Source organism: Kogia breviceps, chromosome 6, assembly GCF_026419965.1.
Source record: "Kogia breviceps isolate mKogBre1 chromosome 6, mKogBre1 haplotype 1, whole genome shotgun sequence".
In the NCBI taxonomy this organism is placed as follows: Eukaryota; Metazoa; Chordata; class Mammalia; order Artiodactyla; family Physeteridae; genus Kogia; species Kogia breviceps.
The window spans coordinates 143,575,640-143,597,838 of record NC_081315.1 but is presented as its reverse complement, the minus strand read 5'-3'; the positions used below and the strand labels follow the sequence as shown (position 1 = coordinate 143,597,838).

The 22,199-nt window shown below is 58.1% G+C and overlaps 1 protein-coding gene across 1 annotated transcript in view; it reads right to left on the bottom strand.

The window, feature by feature from the left end:
* SORCS2 (sortilin related VPS10 domain containing receptor 2) overlaps positions 1 to 22,199 on the bottom strand; it is a 472,302-nt gene that overhangs the window by 9,085 nt on the left and 441,018 nt on the right. The window contains exons 15-23 of the mRNA XM_059067728.2: positions 16,491 to 16,611; positions 15,502 to 15,635; positions 14,610 to 14,738; positions 12,054 to 12,225; positions 6,649 to 6,835; positions 4,960 to 5,093; positions 3,732 to 3,855; positions 2,296 to 2,408; positions 1,214 to 1,339 (exon numbers count right to left, since the gene is read on the bottom strand). Coding sequence (XP_058923711.1) covers positions 1,214 to 1,339; positions 2,296 to 2,408; positions 3,732 to 3,855; positions 4,960 to 5,093; positions 6,649 to 6,835; positions 12,054 to 12,225; positions 14,610 to 14,738; positions 15,502 to 15,635; positions 16,491 to 16,611 — 1,240 coding nt within the window. The remainder of the gene's footprint in view (positions 1 to 1,213; positions 1,340 to 2,295; positions 2,409 to 3,731; positions 3,856 to 4,959; positions 5,094 to 6,648; positions 6,836 to 12,053; positions 12,226 to 14,609; positions 14,739 to 15,501; positions 15,636 to 16,490; positions 16,612 to 22,199) is intronic.

The following is a 22,199-nucleotide window of genomic DNA, read 5'->3' as shown; positions in this document are numbered from 1 at the left end:
GTCTTTTTTTGAGATAACATTTACTTTCTTCAGGCGTACAATTCAATTGTTTTTAGCATATCCGCAGGCACGCCACCACCACTATCTAATTGCAGAACATTCTCCTCCTCCCAAAGGAAACCCCTAAAACCGTGAGCAGTCACTCCCCAGCCCCCGGCCCCCAGCCCCCAGCAATGCACTGTCTGTGGATTCGCCTATTCTGGACATTTCATATAAATGGAATCACACAATCTGTGGCTTTTTGGACCATCTTCTTTCACTTTACATCCTGTTTCCAATGTTCATCCAAGTTGCAGCCTGGACCAGGAGCTCATCCCTTTTGACGGCTGAATAATATTCCACCGTGAAGATACTCTGCTCACCCACTCATCCGTGGGTGGACATTTGGGCTGTTTCTACTTTGTGGCCGTGAACATCCAGGCACACACGTGTGTGTGGGTGTGGACATACGTTTTCAGTTCTCTGTGGTACACCCCCGCGGGTGGGGCTGCTGCATCATTTGGTAACTCCGTGCTTAACTGTTTAAAGAACCACCAGACTGGTTCCACGGTGGCCGCACCATTTTCCACTGCCCCCCAGCACTGAATGAGGGGTCAGTTTCTCCATAGCCTCGTCCGCACTCATTACTGCCTGCCTGGTACGGAATTACAGCCGCCCTAGAGGGTGTGAAGTTCTTCCCATCCATCTTTTTCCTTTTTTGATGTGGACCCTTTTAAAAGTCTTTATTGAATTTGTTACAGTGTTGCTTCTGTTTTATGTTTTGGCTTTTTGGCCGTGAGGCCTGTGGGATCTTAACTCCCCGACCAGAAATCAAACCCCCAACCCCTGCACTGGAAGGGGAAGTCTTAGCCGCTGGACCACGAGGGAAGTCCACCCCCCCTTTCATCTTTTGATTCCCCATCCTAGCGGGATGTCCTGAAACTGTCGCCCAGGATCCCCTGGCCGGTGCTCGCCCCTCGCAGCGAGGCTGGGGTGGTGCGACCAGCTCTAGCCAATGAAATGGGAGCGAAAGTGGAGCGTCCCCTTGAGGGGCTGGTCCTGCCCCATGCCCTGTCCCCCCACTCCCCCACCGCTGTGACCTTGGTGTAGCCACAGCGGGGAGGAGGGGCAGCGACTGGACGCGATGAGCGGCTGAGGTCCTCGTGCGTGTGCGGAGTTACCACCAAACCCTCGGCGGCGCGGGGAGGGCCCGGCCCGGGGCCGCGGGAGATACCTTGTCACTTGTGAGGCTCCTCCTCCTCGTGGGCCTGGGAGGATGCAGGAGCACGTGCAGGTCGGCCAAGGTGGGCAGCCCCGGCTTCACAACGGTCACCAGCAGCTCCTCGGGGATGCTGGTCTCCTGCGGGGACACAGACAGCCACTCTGATCCAGCGGACAGCCTCTCTGTCCGCTGCCGCACTCCAGGGCCCCAGGAACACCCTCTCTCCCCGAGTGGCCTGAGTCTCGGCCATTCCTGACCCCTGTACACCTGGAGTCATGGCCCCAGCAGCTTACGGCACTGCCTTCTACCTACTGCAGCCCAGCGCTCCTGGTCCCTCAGCCTTTGGCCACCACCCCAGCCTCCTCTCGGCCAGGCCTGCACCCTTCAGCTCATTCCTCCCACCATGCCCAGGTGAGCAGGCCCCTCCCCGGCTACTGTCCTCCCAAGTGTCAGGGCTCCTGACCATGCAACTGCCTCAACCCACAAAGCTCTGTCTCCTGAAAGTCCCACTCCATGCATGTTCATCTGGCAAACTCCTATTCATCCTTCAACACCCAGGACAATATTACCCGAATTATTAATGGGCCAAAGGGAGGCATGGCCAGGGTGGGCCTCAGTCTGTGACAGCCTTGGATGACTCTAGAGGGCTGGGTTTTCTCCCACTCGGGGCCCAAGGGCCTCGAGTGCCCTGTGCCTACCCTGATGCACCAACCCTGCTTTCTGTGAGCTCCCTGGGGGCAGCCATCACACTGACTCATCTCTCTGTCTCCAGTACCCAGCCCAGAAGAGAAACGTAGTGAGTAAATGAAAATCCCTTTAAAGAGATTCTGCTGTAGGACAGCAACTGTGTCTTGTGCAAACAGCGGGTGCCCACTAGATGTGCATGGAAGATGCAGTCCTGTCCCTCCTCTGAAAGGTGACAGTCTGGCTGCATGTCCCCCAGGGCCAGGTAAGAGGACCCTACATGGCTTCCGAGCACCACCGTCAGCCGATGTGAAGGACGGCATCAGGGCTGCAGGGCAGCCCGCCTGCCCTCTGCTGGGGGCCCCACAGCCCGCGCTTCTCTGGGGCACCCACAACCCAGAGGGGGGCACCTTGGAGAGCAGCCGGGACACCACGAGGCCGATGTCCTCCCTCCACTCGGGGGTGTTGGGGTTGTGAGCGTCCAGGTCCTTGGAAAACTGCAGAGGCATGACGTGAAATTGATCTGGAAAGAGGCAGAGATGGGAGAGCGGGTCAGTCCTGGGCGCCCGGCCCGCTTCCTCCGCGGACGGTGGCCACAGCCCCTGGGTGGTCCAGGGCTGGCCCTGCGTGTGGATCCTGCGGCCCGCTTTCAGAAAACAAGATTCTTCCCAGTCTGTGTGCCAGCAGCGGTCCCGGGCAGGGCCCACTCCACTGGCTGCCACTTTAATAATAATGACAACAACAAAGATGACAATGACGAGGACAGCAGTGCTGGCCCTGGAGGGAGGGCCGAGCCTGCTGTGCGATTTGCCCCATCAACTCACAAGGACGTACACAGCCTACGACGTTGACTTCTCGTCCCCCAGGCATCCGTGGACTTTTGACTGGGCTGGTCCCCCCACCAGAGTAAGAGTCCCTGAAGAGTCCCCACCTTCTCCGTCTCTCACATTTCCCAGGGTCCACAACTCAGAAACCTATTCTAGAACCACAGGCAGCAGGTGGTAAAAAAAAAAAGACCCGGGACCAGGAGTCTCAGAGTGAACTGCAATCTCTCCGTTTACCTCCCGAGCCTTGGTTTCTTGCTTTGTAAAATGGGAGGAGGTTTTGCAGGGATGAGGAGCTCAAGGGACAAGTGCCTTGTCAACTGTGAGCATGCAGTGCAGGCGGAGATGACTGTTTCAAGGCTCTGGGCTCAGGGCCTGGTGCCCACATGCTTGCGAATGAAGGAATGGCTGAGGGCTGTCCCCTAAATATTTAACTGATGGCTGCTGTCCACAGGAGAGGCTGTCCTTAAAGCAAAACGAGCGTTTACCAGCGTGGTGATGAGGGCAACATGGTGCCGGCGGGGGCGTCTCTTCCATTCTTAGGACTAATTTTCTATCGTAAATGTCTCCTGGGGGGCTCAGAGCCCCCAATGAACACCAATAAATGGGACATGGATTCAGAGCAGGGCTCTCAACAAACTTGCTACAATCACGTGACAACCCTCAGGTCACGGGGACGCTGAGGACAGGCACCCGGCGGGCAGGCAGACCCGGTGCCCGATCCCAGCTCCGTTCCTGCTGGGTGACCTTGTCAAGCCCCTCCGCCGCGTCCTCATTTGTGCCACGTGGAGCCTGTGCACGCCATGGACATAGGAGTTGTTGGTATTTATTCTACAGGTGGGGAAATGGAGGCCAGCAAGGCCGGGGGCGTCAGAGCTGCGTTTGCTGGCCCCTCTGCCCCGCTGGGCCCTGCCTGGGATGCCCAGGACGTCGGTGGCACGTACACCGCCTGGCCCCGACCCTGAGCTCCCGAGAAGGAGGAGCTGTGCTGCCTGTCCCGGGGGGCAGGGGGGGGGACTCACCCAGCACGCGGACCACCTTGGAGTCCTGCAGCACGGAGGTCCCGCAGGCAGCCTGCACCGTCACGCGCACGTCCCCTGTGTCCTCAAACCGCGCTGTCACAGAGTTCTCCAGGGACAGCAGGGGCTGCGGGCACAAGCGGGGGTCAGGGCCGGGCCGGAGAGCTGGCCCCGGTGTGCGGCCAGCGCTGCACTGAGAGTGCTGAGAGCCCCCGGGGGGTATGGAGAGGGCCCCCCAGAGACGCCCGGTCCTGAGCTCCCCAGCACGGACACCGTCCTCCAGTGGCTGCCAGGCAGGGCCTCCACCCTGATCCCTTTCACCTTCTCGCCCCCTCCACGCTCAGCTGGGCTGCGGGACCTTCATCCCTGGAGCCCAGCGGCCGGCTCAGCACCCACCCTGTGGGGCGCGCACACACATCCGATGGGGCCTCACTGTTACCTCGGACCTTGTAGACGGGGAGGCAGAGGTTTGGGGAGGTGCAGCGACCAGCCCCAAGAGCTCGGCTGCAAGGGGCTGAGTCGCCACTCGAACCCGGAGCCCGGGCCCCTTCCTCGACCCTCCCCACGCCAGGGAAACACAGTCTGGAGCCCAGGGCCCCTCCCGGTCTGGGCCCTCAGCCGCTGTTTGGGGCTCTCTGCTTGGTGGCGAAGGGCTGCCGTTTGCTGAATAAATGAAGGATCCCCCTTTGGGTCTTGAGGCACCCCCCGGGCTAAGGGGGGGCAGCTTCACCTGGAAAGGCCCTCAGGGTCTCCTACCAGGCATCTGCCCTTGGCTCCCCACTGCCCACAGGATACAACCCACAGCCCTGGGTGAGGCTTCTGAGGTTGGGTCCAGCCCCAGGGACACCCCCTCCTCCATGAAGCCTTCCCTGACTACTCCCATGCTATAACTAGAAATGGCCTGATCTCTTCTGGAACTCTCAGACGCGTCACCTGTCTCCTTCCTGTGACACCTGTCCCACACTAACTTAGGTCACCTACTATGTTCCCACATCTCTCCCTAGGAAAAGACAGGGTCTGACCCGATTCACGCCCCGTCCATCACACTCAGACATGGCCGGACCTCGAACAGATGCTCAGGGTGAAGGAAGGGTCAGTGCGTGCTTTCCTCACCTCCATGGTGTCACACACTGTGTCCTGCCCAGTATGGAGGATGGGGCCTGCCCCACTCTCCACCCCAGATGGGAGCCTGTGGGAAGGAGGGGCTGCCAGGGGCACGGGGCCAGCATACCTGCAGGCTGTGACCAATCCACCAGTAGAAGACGGTGAGGTTGGGGTTCAGGGGCAGCAGCACAGCTGTGAGGGTCACCTCCTGGTTGATGCCAATGACAGGAACCACTTCAAGGTAGAGTGCCTGCAGGGGGGCTGCAGGGGCCAGAAAAAGGTTAGCTTAGGGGTTAGAGGGCATCAGGGCGCTGGCCATGTCACAGGCTGCTATCAGTCACTGTCACAATCAACCTCATCACCACCATCACTATTATCACCACCACCATCATCATCATTACCATCATCTCTATCATCATCACTATCATCACCACCATCACCATCATCACCATCATCTCTATCATCATCACCATCATCACCATCATCACCATCATCATCACCACCATCACCACCATCACCATCATCACCATCATCTCTATCATCATCACCATCATCACCACCATCACCACGACCATCATTACCATCATCTCTATCATCACCATCTCCACTATCACCACCACCATCACCATCATCACCATCATCTCTATCATCATCACCACCATTACCATTATCTCCACCATCACCACCACCACCACCATCACCACCATCACCATCACCACCACCATCACCACCATCACCATCACCACCACCACCACCACCATCACCACCACCACCACCACCACCACCATCACCACCATCACCATCACCACCACCACCATGACCACCACCATCAACATCACCACCACCACCACCATCACCACCACCACCACCATCACCACCACCATCACCACCACCATCACCACCACCACCACCACCATCACCACCATCACCATCATTACCATCACCTCTATCATCATCACCATCTCCACCATCACCACCACCATCACCATCATTACCATCATCTCTATCATCATCACCACCACCATCACCATCACCACCACCACCATCACCTCTATCATCACCACCATCACCATCATCACCGTCACCACCACCATCACCATCATTACCATCATCTCTATCATCATCACCATCATCACCACCATCACCACCATCACCATCACCACGACCATCATTACCATCATCTCTATCATCATCACCATCTCCACCATCACCACCACCATCACCACCATTACCATCATCTCTATCATCATCACCACCATTACCATTATCTCTATCATCATCACCATCACCACCATCTCCACCATCACCACCACCATCACCATCATCACCATCATCACCACCACCATCACCATCATCACCATCATCACCATCATCATCACCATCATCACCACCATCACCATCATCACCATCATCTCTATCATCATCACCATCATCACCATCATCACCATCATCATCACCACCATCACCACCATCACCATCATCACCATCATCTCTATCATCATCACCATCATCACCACCATCACCACGACCATCATTACCATCATCTCTATCATCACCATCTCCACTATCACCACCACCATCACCATCATCACCATCATCTCTATCATCATCACCACCATTACCATTATCTCCACCATCATCACCATCACCACCATCTCCACCATCACCACCATCCCCACTCCTTCACAGACCACCATGGGTGTGGACTCGAGCCCAGCCTGCCTGCCTCCTTGCCCTTGGGATCCCTGTGATTCCCCAAGAACCAGGTCTCTGTCACAGAGAGAGCCACTTGGCCTCAAAGGGACGACGGACTTACAGTTGACCTGGACAAACAGCACTGCTTCGTCGTGTCCCGCCACGTTCTCCGCCCTGACGGACACGCGGTAGATGCCAGGGCTCTCATAGCGGTGCCGGATGGGCTCCCCGGTCAATGTGAGGTTCACGTACATGGCTTTGAAGCCGTCCCCCAGGTCCACCTGGTACTTGGTGGTCAGGACATCACCCTGCAGGAAACAGCACAGGGCCGCTGAGGAGTGGGCTTGGGGCTCCCAGCCTGGAGGGCTGGGCTGAGAGCTATAGGAGGTATAGGTGGAAGCAGGGGCCAGGGCCAGGTTTGCATTAGAAAGGTCAGCCAGCTGCAGAGAGGGAGAGGGGTCAGGGCCCATGGGTGAGGGCAGGGAGGCAGTGCAGGGGTGGGGAGAGGGGCCAGGGAGGCCCAGCGAGGCCTCAGCCAGGAGCCGGGAGGGCGGGAAGGGGCCTAGCACATGCTGGACAGTTTCAGTGACATGTCTAGGAAGATGTGTGTGCGTAGGAAGACTCTCAGTCTCCCAGGAAATTAAGCAAACATTATTTTTCCCTGTCTGACGCTGCGATTCCTGCATTTTTCTTTCATCTCATTCTGTGCGGTGCCAGCAGTGATGCTTGTACGCACGGGCTCTGTGCAGGAAGGCGCTTCCACGCACCGCGACCTCTTCCAGGCATTTCCCCACCCACGCAAGCTGCCCGATCAGCCGTACACTCCCCGCCACGAGCCTTATCCTTCCAATAACCGTGTTTTCCTCATGGAGTCGTGGGGAGGAAATGGAGGGAAGGAAACAATAACTTTTTCAACCTTCTGGCAAGAAGTTCTCATATTCAGTCCCATGTTCTCCCTCCCTCCCCCCGCCCCGCATCGTCCCTTCCGGCCACCCCTCCCCCCGCTGCAGGGACACCCAGAAAACCACTTCCTAGTGATCGAGAACGAAGCACGAGCATCCCTACCTGTTCAGCAGTCCTCTTATTTTACACCTGCCAAACCTTAAAACTTGATAGAATGCTTTTAAGTAAATTATGTTCATCTAACTTTCTTCAAAGTATCCATCCCCGCCCCCGCTCCGATTCAGTCCACTTGAACCCTCAGAACGTTCCTTATTTGGAAATAGGGTGTTTGCAGACGTAATTAGTTATGATGAGGTCACACCGGATTAGAACAGGACCTAAATCCAATGACTGGGGTCTTTATAAGTAAAAGGAAGGGGACTTGAGACACAGGGGAAGCCATGTGAAGACAGGCTGGAGGGAATGCGGCCACAGCCCCGGGATGCCTGGAGCCCCCAGAAGCTGCAGAGACAAGGAAAGGTCCTTCAGAGGGAGCCCAGCCCTGCTGACACTTCGACTTTGGACTTCTAGCCTCCAAACCGTGAGAGGAGAAACGTGTGTTGTTTCAAGCCACCCAGTTTGTGGCCACTGTTTTGATGGCCTCAGGAACCTTATACAAGTACGTTCTACTATCCCCATTTTACAGGTCGGAAGACTGAGGCTCCGTGAGCCCAGAACCTGCAGGCTGGCCACGGGCCGGTGCTCTCTCCGTTTAAAGGCAGTCTCATGGGGGCTGGGTGTCTCAAGTCCGATTTGTTCCGAGAGGGAGGGGTTTCCTGTATTGCATCCTGGGAGAGGAAGGTGCTTCTGGCTGAGTCGGGACCTGCGGCTTTGATGGGCAGGTGCCACCCCCTCCCGGGCACCCTGAGTCCTGCCTGCAAGCAACTAAGACAGGTGCAAGTTTAACTATTGAAACATTTCCTTGTTTAAAACACCTCGTCATAACCAGGAAAGTAATACAGTATCAATGTAGGACAAGGAGAGAATACAAAAGGCAAAGCGAAGGGGCTAGAAAGGAAAAACGGTAACATCACTGCAACACCCGCCACCCACACCCTGGTGTTGCCAGGCAGATGTGTGTGTGTGTTTATTACTGAGTGCTTCAAAAACATTCAGATGTTTCATGCTGAGCCAACTGCTAATTCCCATGTAATTGTAACAGAGAATACAGAGAGCCCTATGTCCCTGGTACCCAGTTCCCCCTGGGCTAACTTCCTGCAGAACACCAGCACCACCAATAGGGAATCCACACTGATTCAGTCACCAGTGGGGTCCCTCCTGCTGCCCTTTCACAGTCCTACCCGCCCTTCCATCCCATCCCTGACTCCATGGGATTAGAACCTGTTCTCCATTTCTGTAATTTTGTCATTTTGAGAATGTTCCATAGATGAAATCAGAAAGTATGGAGCCACCGGGATTAGCTTTTGCATCCAGTATAGATCTCGGGAGATTCACGCAGCTTGTGGCGTGTAGTCTGTTCCTTTTTATCTCGGAGTACCGCCCACGGGATGGACGCGCCGCCGCGTGCTATCCACTTGTCCATCCAGGACATCTGGGTGTCTGCAGATTCTGGCTGTTATGAATAAAGCTGCTGTGAACCTTGATGTACAGGTTTCCCTGTGAATGTAAGTCTTTATTTCTCAGGAGTGTAATCGCTGATTCCTATGGTAGCTGCGTGTTTAGCTTTTAAAGAAACGACCAGCTTTTTCAGAATGGCCATAAAGTTTACGTTCCCATCAGCCATGCAGGAGGGATCCGGTTCCTCTGCATCCTCGCCTGCATTTGGTGGCGCCACTATTTTTCAGTTTAGCCGTTCCCGTAGGTGTGCAGTGACACCTCTTTGAGGGTTTGACTTGCATCTCCCTGATGGCTAACGATGCTGAACTGGTTTCGTGTGCTTATTTTCCATGCGTACGTCCTCTTCAGTGAAACGTCTCTCCAGGTCTTGTGCCCGTTTTCTGACTGGATTGCCTTCTTACTGCTGAGTTCTGAGTGTTCTTCAAGTATTCTGGGTACTAGTCCTTGACGGATGTGGTTTGTAAATATTTTCTTCTGTGGTTGCCTTTTCATCTCCTTAGGGTCTGTCGCAGAGCAAAATGTCGCATTTTGACGACGTCCAATTTATCAGATTTCCTTCATGGACGGGGCTTGTGGTGTCAAGTGTGAGAACTCTCTGGCTAGCCCTAGGTTCCGGCTCTTTTCCTCTGTCTTTTTTCTTAAAGGTTTATAGCTTTCCATTTTCCATTTAAGTCTGTGATCCACCTTGGGGTGATTCTGCATCAGGTGTGAGGTTCATTTTTACTGGCTCTTCATGTGCTGAAGGCCATCCTCCCTCCGCTGAGATGCTTTTGCTCCTGGACCAAAATCAGCCGGGCCTGCTCGTGGGGGTCTGTTTCTGGGTTCTCCATCACATTTATTTTCAGTGCTTAAATATTTACAGAACTTGGATCCCCCTAAATCCAGCGCTGTTTCCACACCTGGGTTGGGTGTGTGCGCCCGTGGCTGTGTTACGAATGTGAATGCGTGAACACGTATGTGTGTGTGTGTGTGAGTGTCCGCGCGTGTGAGGACGGGTGTGCAGCAGTGTGTGTACCCACCTCAACCCCGCACCCACTCCTTCCCAAGGCTGTGACACGGGAGCCAGCGGCCTCCTCTGGACAGCGGTGGGCACTGGACTCTCTCTCCCAAAAGGGTCTTTGTGTTGCCCCCTCACCTCCGCCTGCTGCAGCCGAGTGCCAGCCCGCTGGGGCGGTGGGTTGCCAGGCGTATCCTGTCCTGGCTCTGGATGGAGCACAGCACCGCAGGTGTGACTTAGCTGCTGGGACTCCAGGCTCTAGGGGGCAGCAGGCGGCCGTTTTTCTTGCAAATCTGTCCTGGAGCTCCGGGAGGCAGCTGGGTCCCCTCTGAGGGTCCGGGGGGTCCCAAGCCGGGCAGGGGGCTGCGTCCTCCTCTGCTGTGAACAGAGTCCCCCACCACCCCAGGGCTGCCCGAGGCTGCAACGTGACGCTCAGGACCAGGCTGAGTCATCACGGGGACGGACACAGGCGGGAAGGGGAGGCCACCCCCCAGGATCAGGTCATTTCTGGGGGCCGTGAACCAGGCGCTGTCCACACGGAGCCCCAGGCCTGGACCCAGCGCCAGCTCTGTCACTGTTACTGTGTGGCCTCAGGTGAGTGGCTGCACCTGTCTGAGGCTGGGCGTCCCCAGCTACAAAGCCGGCTGATGGGAGCACAGCCCTTAGGCACGGGGCGGGATGACACACGGGTTCCCACGAGCACAGCTCTTTGCTCTGGACCAGAGCCCCTGCTTTCCAACATCAAAGACCTCTGTCAGCATCACCCTGCCCCACCTGGGCACATTTTGAAGGACATCTTCTAAACGAAGCACATGCAGCTACAAAGCCCCACTCATTTCACGCTGCATATTTGTTAACCGAAGACCCAAATGCACAAGAGAGCCGTGCGCCGGGAGAGGCTGGGACCCTGGGGTGGGAACAGGGGGTCCTGACCTCCCCTTTGTGCTTTTCTGCCATTTTGAATTTCCTGCACGTTTGTAAGTTTTTCTAATTTCTGCTTTTGTTCTACAAGGAGCATTTGTTACTTCTATAATCAGAAAAATAAGTATGCTGCATATTAGTTTAAATAGACAAGAAGGAAATAAAAAAAATTAACAGTGGCTACCTTAGGAGAACAGGATTTTGGGTGATATATTCTTATGTTTTTAATGTGGTTTTCCAACGTTCTACAATGAGTATATACTGTTTTTAAAATCAGAAAAAAATGTAACGCTTGTACTAAAGAAAAAAAAGGAAAGACTAGGAGACGGGGAGGAAATTTATATATTTATATATAGGTATGTGTATATATATATTTATGTGTATGTATATATGTGTGTGTGTATATATATATATATAGACACAAAATATTTCTATATGCATCCATCCGTATTTGCAGCTATGTCTATCCATTATCTATCAATCTATCATCTATCTATATCTGTTTATCATCGATATCTATCTCTCCATTTACCTATCCATCTATCTATCATCTATTACGGAATTTGGCTATGAGATTATAAGTAACGGTGGGTTTTTTTGTTTTGTTTTTTGGTTTGCATCATTGCATTTATTTATTTACTTTTACATTAAAAAAAACTTCCAGCTTTTCTTATGATTCCAAAATTAACTAACTCAGTATAATGAGAGGTTCAAAAAGTTTTACGGCCGTCCACAGGAAGGCAGAAATGTGACGTCACCGCGCGGTGAACACACACACGCGCGCACACACACGCACACGCGCACACACACGCACGCACGCACGCAGAGATGTCTGAAGCCACGCCCCCCGGGCCTGTGCTTGCAGCACGTTCCCTCCCTGCCTCTGCCCTCTCTTCCGAGTCTTCTGGGTCACTGTTTCGGTGCTGCTCTGGACCCGGGAAGGTGGGAAGGGGCCCCCGGGCCGCTCTCCCCTCCCGCAGTTCGGGAACCGCCGGGAACCGCCGGTCCGAAGGCGCGGCCCTGACCGACGTGGAGGCGGAGCGCGCGGCGCCCGGCGCCCCGCGTGCCCGGCTGAAACGGCGCCTCACCTGTTCCTGCCGCACCACGAACAGCACGTCCTCGCCGGGCCGCACGGCCACCGCCGCGCCGCGGATGCGGATCTGCAGGCCCCGCGGCGGCAGGAGCGGGCACTGCAGCTGCGCCGGGCTCTGCTGCGGGTCCACGCCCCCCTCGCACACGTCGGACACCACCTTGCGGTACCTGCGGCCAGACAGCGGGTCAGACAGGCGGCGGTGCGCGGGCCCTGCTGCCCGCCGGACCTGCGTGTCGCCCGAGAGGTGGCTCCCGGCTTGGCGAGCTCCAGCCTTCAACTCCCTCCCTGTCCCCGACTCCACCTGTCTGCTATTTCTGCCCCATTTGGGCGATGGGAAAACTGAGGCTCAGGGGACGGAATGACCAGTAATGGCAGGACCCGCTTCCGTCACTGGACGTTGCCTTGGTCTGCTCGTATTCTTACAATAATGGTGACAGCTGTTGTTGCTGAGGGGAGGATTGAAGGAGTCAGTCGGAATTTCGTAGCTTTGCTGGGAAATACGGTCCTGGGAGGACAGAGTGCCCGGGGGGGCCGGGCCTTACCGCGTGAGCAAACATGCGCCCAGGGGGCTCCTCTCCCTATTACGTCAAGAGAGGGGGACCAGATGACACCCGATTCACCAGCTCATTCACACAACACGAATTTACTGAGCATCTGCCACGTGCCAGGTGCTGGGGTACGAGGTCATCACTCACAGCCCTGCCCTTGCAGAGAGGACTGTCTAGTGAGGGAGGGAACCCTCACCAAACCATCCCCCACATCAAGGCGACATCGCAGCTGGGACAGGTGCTGGGGAGGGGCAGCACCTGGGAATCTGGTCCCTGAGAAAGGGGCTTTCAGCTAAGACCAGAAGGGTGAACAGGAGAGGGGAGAGCCTCCTGGGCAGCGGGAGCAGCATGTGCAAAGGCCCTGTGGTGGTGGTGGTGGGGAGCCAAAGCCCAGAGTGGGCAGCAGGTGTGGGATGAGAGTGGGGAGGGGCTGGTGGGCAGAGCCCGATGGGCTCTAGTAAGCATTTAGGAGGCGACGGGAAAACCACGGCTCGGGTGGCATCTTCAGACTTGCCACTTGTGAGGCTTGCTCGGGCGACACCGGGATTCTGGGTCTGCAAAACGCACATTACTGCCCAGGTGCCTGGATCTGCCCACGTCCTGTGCCTGGTGCCCCGCCTGCCCTCACGGCTCTGCCGCTGAATGAACATTCAGAAGTTTATCATGCAAAGATGCATGTGATTCGTTTGGAAGAAAATACTCTCCCTATGATCTACCCAGCCACAGCCCCCTGGCACGCAGGGTGTGCAGATGGTATGAAATGAAGACCTCTGCCCTTGATATGGGTCCTGGCTCTGCCATTTCAGACAAGACTTCCTGCTTGCCAAGCCCTGGTGGGTGCCCTGGAGCAGCTGCTGTGGCTCCCTGAGGGAGGGAGGGCTGGCTGGATGATGGGTGAGTGAGGGCAAGAATAAATGGATGGATGGATGGGTGGGTGGACGGATGAATGGGTGATGGAATTTATGCCGCTGAGGTCCAAGACCGCTCTTCTGCTTCAGCTTCTTTCTTCTTAGGCTTTGCCCTTCCCCATCCCCGGGGCAGTAATGAGGATTTTCTAATAAGTCCATAGGCGGTTTACTCCCTCTCAAAACTTCCCCAAAGGGAAGCAGAGACTTTTAGATAAAGCTTGTTTAGGGCCTCTGGAGCGGCAGGTTCACAGCCTTTACACACCTAACCTCTCCCTTTGCGGAGCACAGGCTCCGGACGCGCAGGCTCAGCGGCCGTGGGAGCGGCACGTGGAATCCTCCCGGACCGGGGCACGAACCCGCGTCCCCCGCATCGGCAGGCGGACTCTCAACCACTGCACCACCAGGGAAGCCCTCACTTAACATTTTTATATGACGTTCATCCTTGACACGCAACATGGCCAGCCTCTGGTGGAGGAAAAGTGTCATAACGGCTCACACGTGTGGAGCACTTAACCCTCACGTATGGCGTGTGTCCGCCACACCACACACTGAGGGCCCCGCTACGTGTCGTGGAGCTTACCGTCGAGTCAGGGGGGCGACTGGGTGCGTGTGACAGTAACTGCGATGTGCGCCCTCGGCCCAGGGTGAGTCAGGGAAGCCTTCCTGGAGGAGGCATCACTCAAGCTGAGACCTAAAGGGAGAGTGAGCACCTCCGGCCCAGCTCAGGCCTGCCTCACTCAGTGTTGGTAAATGGGGAAGGCTCCCACCTCTGCAGGGGCTCAGAAGGACCAGGCGAGGGGTGTCACTTCTCCGGAAGGGCTCAGCCTCTGCAGCAGGTGTGAGCTACAAAGCCCTTGGACCTTCTCGGCCTGTTGTTCTCTGTTTGGAGCCAGCTCAAGGCACCTCTTCTCCCTGACGCTGACCCACATGGGCTCTGACTGGAGAGCCCCGAGGACTCAGTGCCTGGGGTGACTCAGGAGCCCCGGCACACAGGGCATTCAGCCCCGACTTCTCTTTCCCTGACTCCATGCGGGGAGCCACGGGCACCAGGCAGGAAGGCAAGGGGTCACCCTGGTTCTGCCCCGTGCTACTCACCCGAGACTGCTGGTGTAGGTCTGGCCCAGGACACAGTCGTCCGGGGGGGACAGGGGGTTAAACCAGAAGCTGGCAAAGCACTTGTCGGCGTCGGACTCAGAGGAGGGGGTGCGCTCGAATCCGTAGTCACTGGGAGGAGGGAAAAACGGCCGTCAGGAGACAGCGTGGGTCCGGGGCCTCATGCTGAGGACCCAGAAGCGGATCCAGAGGGCCCTGTCCCAGAGGGAAGGCCGGACTGAAGGCCGACAGTTACGTTCCAGGTGAGAAGGGATGCAAAGGGGATTCTAGCAAATCACAGGAGAGCGCTGAGCCCAGCCTGGTTGTCCTGGAGGGCTGCCTGGAGGAGGTGGGCTGAATCTCAATGGAAGATCAAGAGGCAGTCAGGGGAAGAGGGGGGGAAGGGCACTGCAGGCAGGGAGCGGCCCCTTCAACACTGGTGCGGGGAGACAGTGGTGAAGGTGGCTGACGGAGAGGGGTGAGGACGGCCGGGGAGGGAGGCAGGTTCCAGAACTCGGACATCCTCCCGTGGGCAGCAGGCGGCCACGGGAGTCCTCGAGCGGAGGCAGGGGAGCGGTCAGGGGGCTTTCGGCAGAGTCTCTGGACAGAAGAGAAGGGGCTGGGTGGTACAGCCGGCCCCCGGGGTGCCCTCCCTGTTCCTCAGTTTCCCCTCCCACCCGTGAGCAGTGCCACGTGCACTGGCTTTGAAACGAGGCCCACGAATTCTTTAATGCGGGCGGGACCCACTGGCTGGGTCCTGAGGCACAGAGTAAGGCGGAAGTGGCGGAGTGTGACTCTTGAGACCTCCCCCGGCATCGCCTGCGGGGACAGCGGCTGCCGGGTCACCGGGCTACTCGGGCAGCCCCAGGGGCCGGTGGCGGGGCGGGACCCTCACCAGAGGAAGTCCGAGGGCCGGCACTGACACGCGCGGGCCGAGAGCGCCGCGGTGAAGCTCCGACCCTTGATGCACCAGGACGTGGGCTTCCTCCTCCGGAAACTCCTCTGCTGGCCCAGGACGCAGCGGTCGCCCTGTGCAGGAAGGCCGGGGTGAGGGGCCGCTCTGCATGGGCTCCCGCCGTTCCCGCTGTGGGGTCATCACTCGCCGGCCAGCCGTGGGGGCCGGGAAACCGGGGCCCGGGGGAGGGCTGTGCGTGCCTGGGGCCCACCTAGGGCAGCCGGCCCCCCCGCCACCCGCCCCAGCGTTCACTGAGCTTCCACTGTGTGCGGCCTCCGCCTGGGCCCTGGGGGGCGGCAGGGCTGCCGGAAGAGGCCCCTGGCATTCACTCCTGCGGCCTGAGGGTGCCAGGTGGGCCCTGGGCAGCGGGGGTGAGCCGCAGCCTCCAGGACACACAGTAGGTCCTCAGCCGATGATCAGGAGAGGCCACACCTGTGTGTGGACGGGAGCCGTGGTGCAGGGTCCCCCCAGCAATCCCAGAGCCCCCCTCGCTCTGAAATCCTGTCCTGTGACCACCTGCTCTGAACTGCACTGAGAGGCCATTCTGAGTCCTCATTTATTCCTCTCCGTGTGAATCTGACACATGTTGCTGTAGAAACCATGTACGTGTCTGAGATTATGGGGTGGGGCTGCCCCAGACCCACTGGGGTGTCACCTAATATACGATACACATGCCCTGTGACCTTCCCTCCATCTGAAAGCTCCTGGACCCCGAGCACGCCTGTCTCCAGGCTGGCCGGGGCCCCGTGCACCCGTTGCCCTGAGTATGCCTGCAGGCTCCGGCCCAGGCAGCCCCAGGCCCCAGAGGGGGCCGGAACACCCCCAAGAAGGACCGGGCGTCTGAGGGAGCCCCGCGGTGCCGCGGGACGGGGGCCCCGTCCGGCAGAGACGCCTGCGTGGTGCCCACCCCGCGCCCGCGCCCGGCCCACCTGCAGGTCGGTGAGGTCCCAGGAGCTGTAATCCTCCTCGCTGCACGGCCTGGAGAACCAGGGCCGGAAGTCCACCTTGACCAGCTCCCAGTCCGAGCGGAAGCTGATGTGGCCGAAGACGCTGGGGAGGGGCGGGGGAGGGGCGGGAAACCACCTTAGTCCGGCCCGTCCCCCGGGTGCCCAGCGCTTCCCCTGCGGGCCTCTGTTCCCACCTGCACGGCGGGCCCCGCTGGGCCGCCCTGGGACCAGGCACCCGCCCCGGGCCGGCTGGCCGCGAGCATTTGGGCGTCGGCGTGAGTATTCCCGCGGGCGTCACGTGTAATCTATGGCTCGCTGATGGCGTCGGTGCGCCTGGCCCCCGGACGGACGGGGAAGCCCGCGCGGTAGGGTCAGGAGCCTGGAGCCCCCCACAGCCCCCATGCTAGCCCTTTTGCAGAATTGTTTTGCAGGATGGTTCGTGGTCAGGTGTCTGCGTCCCGTGCTCTCTGGCTTCTCCTCGCCTTTCTTCCCACCTGACCACTCCAGGGGGCCTGCGCTGCAGGAAGCCGGCTCCGCCTAGCCGGGCCACAGCCTTTCACCCCAAGCAGAACCGACAATCCAAAGAGAGGTAACGAGTCATCACACGGGCTCAGAGCGACCGGGTGGAAAGGATCTCGGTGTGGTCCTTGCTGCGTGGCCCCGGCCTCGGTGGGTGGAGGAAGCAGGGGACGGGGCACCGTGGGGGCTCTGCAAAAGCCAGTCCTCTGCGGAGCACAGGCAGTGTGCTGGGAGCCCCGTGTGTGCTATCTGGTCTAATCCTCACCACAGCCCATTCTACAGAAAGGAAAACTGAGGCACAGAGAGGTTGAGTAACTTGCTCAAGGTCACACAGCTTGTTCCTTCCATTTCTTCTCCCTCAGCAGGCATTTGTCGAGTGCCCACATGTACCCAGATCCCTCGCTCTCTGGGAAGGCTGCTGCTTAAGGGATTTCCACCTGATCCCTCCAACACCTCACACCTGGGCTCCAAATAGCACCACAGAAGAGGGGGCCAGCCTGTACTTCTCTGGTCCTTCTCCAGTCCACCCTATAGTACCCAGGCCATATTATCAGAGGTCAAGCATCTGGATGCAGGAGGTGAAGCATCCACTCTGGTCTTGGTCCCCTTCCACGCACACCGACAGGAGCCGGATACTTGGGCGAAGCCAGTCATGGTCTGAAAGGGTGCAAACCCCGTTCTAGGAGAGTGTAGGTGAGAAGGCTGTTGGGGTGTTTTCTGGGGGATATGATGGCTGGCTCTGAATGTCAGAGGCTGATATTTGAAGAGGAGTTTTGGAGTTTTGGCTCCATAGGGCACCTCTGAGCCAAGTAGGCCTGGGCTGATACCCATTTACTATGTCTGTGACCTTGGGCTGGTCCATTCTTCTCTGTACCTCAGTTTCCTTGGCTTTAAAATGGGGACGATAACACTGGCCTTTCAGGATCGATGGTGGATTAGCAATGGTTTGTGTAGGATGCTTGGCGCTTGGTAGGAGATTCATACACACATATGCACAACACACACTCACTTGCGCACATCCACCCGTGCACACGCACATGCTCACACATCCTCACGTGCACACACATGACCTCTACTGCCCAGAACAGCCCCCCCAAGCAGATACCATGATCTTTATTTTACAGACAAGACCCCGAGCCTCTGCAGGGGCCTCCTCTGATCCGAGCAGCCCCGGAGCCTCCCTCCATCTCGGCCTTGACCTGCCTCTGTGGTCCGCCTCTCCGTGCCCCCGTCCTGGGCTCTGAGATCACTCTCCCTCCCTGACCGCCAGCAGCCCTGGTGTCTGGAGACACCCTATGGCCCTCCTTCCAGCCCTGGCCTCTCGCCTCTCGCCCGCTCGTGTGTGGCTGTGAATAATCCCTTCTGCTTTTCTCCTGCCCGAGGTGCAAGTCGGAGCCCCCGCCGCCGTTTCGCAGCCTGGGGCCTCTCCTGAGGCTGGATGGACATGGCCCAGCACGGACCGAGCGGCCCGCTTCTCCTCCGCCGGGCCCAGCTGCTCCCGCGGGTGCTGTTTCCGATGGCGAGGTCGTAGGAGGCCCGGATGGTGGTGACCGTGGCCGTGAAGGTGTGACGGTGTCGTGCCGGTCCTCTGTCCCGACTCCCATCCTGACACGGACAGCCCTCTCCCCGGGGGTGTCACCGCGTGGGGATTTTCTTTGTCACAGTGTCCCCTTCTCCCAAGCGAAGCCTGCTGGGTTGGCTACTGAGAACGAGAGGGTCTTGGCTCCCCGAAGGGACGTCTCTAAGGGACAATTTCCGGGTCCTCACGCAGTCTGAGCTGCGTCTCTTGCTCTTCTGGAAGCCACGTTATAATGGAGGTGACAGCAGCAGTAACTGCTGGCCTCTACTCTGTACCTGCTACACGCTTGACCTTCCATCCTCTCCTCCTCACCAACCCCGTGCGGAACGTACTGTTAACATTCCCACCTTACGGACGAGGGGACTGAGGCAAGGGACCCCCTCAGGACGGCACGGCAGCCGCCCACCTCCCGGGGCAGCCAGGGTCGGTGCCCGGGTTGGCGACCACGGGGCTGAGACGCTTTGCCCGGGAAACACCCACTGGCCTGAGCGTGGCCACCGCGCAGCCCCCCCAGGCTGGCGGCACAGGCCCCGCCGGGGAAGTCCCTGAAAAGAGGCTGGCTTGCTTGATCTAACTAATCCCCTCCGTGTCTTTTAAGTCCTGCCTTTTATGAAGCCCAGAAGCTCGGCTGATACTTGGAGAAATATCTGTCATCCGGCTGATTCTGAGTTTTAGGAAGGAGACGCCAGAGGGAGGCTATTTATTGCTTCACGATGAATAAGGCAACTGTGGGCCGGCCTCTGCAGGTTAAGGAGGAGCTCCACGCCCGCCCTTCAAACAGCTCACCCCCTAGCACAGCCCGGGGAGGATCTGGGGGCCCCACTCTCCCCCTCCCAGGGCCTGGGGGGGCCCTCACCCCTCCGAGGCTGCACTGGTGGCGACGGGAGGGTGAGCAAGGGTGATCCAAGCTGAGGGAAACGTCCCCAAAGGTGACTACGGTCAGCTTGGACGTGACCTTTGGGCAGATCCGGATAAAGAACCACCTGGGGAAATGCTCTCAGCTGTGCAGGAAATAGGACAGCGGGGGGATAGAGAGAGAGAGGCAGAGAGACAGAGGATGGGGACGGGAGGGAGAGACACAGAGACACAGAGAGAGGGAGAGAAGGAGAGAGACGGGAAGGGAAGTGGGGCGAGTGGAGAGGATGCTAGACCTGAATGGGAGCGCTTCCAGCCGTCTGGAGAGATGAACCTTTATTCTAACGTGCCAGTATGTTCCCTCTTTCAGAGTCTGAATTATTTCTGTGTCAGCTGGAATTTGAAAGTGATCTGATGTGGCACAGGGAAGTAGGAGGCCTGAAGGAACAGTTCTGATGCTTTTTCAAAAAAACTTGAGGTTATAGCATCTGGCTCTGAATTCTGCCAAGAGCGTTCCAGGAATAAAACGCCCCATCTGTTGATGAGTGCTGAAAACCGGGCTGTTTCTGGGGCCAAACCCAGCACTGAGGCTGTGACAAAGGGCTTGACGTCCTGAAGCTCCTAGGTCAACGCCCTGGGGTAGAAAGTGTTCCCATTTCTCAGCTGGGGAAGCTGAGGCCTCAGACCCAGCTGACTTGTTCAACCTCTGCAGAACCAGCACGGGCCAGCCATCTCCCCTGGTGTTTCTGACACTTCCCTTCTGCTCCGTGGACTCTGGTCCTGGAAAACCGGTCAACCCGCAAAGGGTCCAGGCTGAGCCCGGCCGCCACACGGCAGAGAGCCCTGCATCGGCCCAGGCTGGAGCCTTCCTCCCTCCCCGGCCCACCCCAGACCGAAGCCTCCAAAAGCACGAGGGGAGCATAAATACGTGTCGTCCTGAAGGATTTAACTCATTCCGGGGCCAGGAAGGAGAGGAGCTGGGTGTCCAGGGAGAAGCACAAGTGGGGCGTTTAGGGAATTAGAGAGGTGATGATTCCTGACCCAGTTTTTATAGGACAGCCTCTGGGGTCCCCCCCCTTCCAGCTCTGGCTCTCCAGGAACCATGCAGCGCTGATGTGAGGGGTCCCCCTTTCCCACCACTCCCTCGGTGCAGAATTATTGAGATTTTTAGCACTTCTAGAAGAAGGGAGAATAAATCCTCCCTGGAGATTTCCTATGAGAATAAAATGCGATAACGTAAAAAACAATGGACCCATAACGTACGGTGTGCGCTCAACAAGGCTTCATTACGGAACTTGTTGCAAGAGGCCATGCCGGGAACGATGTAGGGAGGATGCCAGGCTGCCTCAGTCCTGGTGGCAGGGGAGGCCCCCTGGAGGGGTCACTGAAGCCGGATTTAGGTCTGGCAGGAACTTAGATGGCTCTCCTGTCTCAAACGTCCTGAGAAAGGAGTCCGCACTACCATTTCCACGTCCCTTGGCTCCCATCTTCCGTTCCCAGAAGCCTGGGCGGTGGGCACCCAGGCGGCCGTGGTCCCTGGTGGCCCGCGAGGGGGGGTGTTTACCAGAGCTGTGCTCCCAGCCCCCATATCCCAGGCAGCCAGAGGAGGCTGGCGAGGGGGCGTTCACAGGAGCCCCCACAGGAGCCCCGGGGCAGAGGCGGGCCTGGAGGGGGAATGTCCACACTGGGCGGTTTCCTTCCAGTTCAGGCCTCGGGCTGGGGGCCAGGCACCCCTGGGGGCTTATCCGAGTGGCCCCTCTGGGGCATTCAGAAGGGCGAGGACCTGGCTCTCCGCGGGCGATGGGGAGCCGGCCGGGGCAGGGGCGCGCCCGTGAGCTGCAAGGGCAGACAGGAGGGCGTGAGTTGCGCCCTCACCAGGGACTCGCTCCCAGGCAATGACTCCAGCTGGGCACACGGACCTGGGCATGCTCTCCTGGCCGAGCGGGCAGGGTGAGGGGTCCCAGCAGCCGGCCACTCCGCTGGGAATGGACGGAACCGGCCCGTCTGCTCCAGAAGGGCTGAGCCAGAGCTGGGGCACTGTTCAAAGCCTCACGTGGAAAAGCATCAATCCTTCTGTACCCACAGCTCGTCCTCGGGCCTGGGTCTCACTGGCTCAGTCCCGACTCAAAGGTCAGCTGCTCCGAGACTCCTTTTTGACCACCACCTACCCCCAAAACGACGCTTCAGCCCCCAGCCCCTTGGCTGGCCGGCCGGCCCTGTTGTATCAGCATCTTTCACGTTATCGAGGAACCATGTCACTCTTGGTTATCTTTGATCTGTCTGCCTGGGCCACCAGCTCTGTGGGCCCTTGGGGTCCCCGGTGCCCAGACAGAGGGTGGCACGTGGCAGGCCAGGCCGGAATGACCGGACAAGGGCTGGCCTTGAGATAGGCTGGGACCTGGGACCTGGGACCCTTTGCTGCAGTGCTGCCACCTGGACAAACGTCTCCTTGAGCCACAAAATACAAAGAAACTATAAGGGACTAAGAATAACTGCGTGTATGCCCAGTTGGGGCAAATTACGGACAGCAAGATACAAAAAGACCAAAAACGCAACTGCCACTTCTGAAGAGCCGGGAGCAAAAGCAGGGTGCTGAGCACGGCCCCTGCACTCAACCCCACGTAAGGGGTGGGCAGACCTCCTAAGCCACCCCTCCGGCTCGACCCCTGTACACACCCCTACCCTCACCCCATATAAGGAAGCGGCTCGCCGCCCCCTCCCCCATCCTCGGGCAGCGA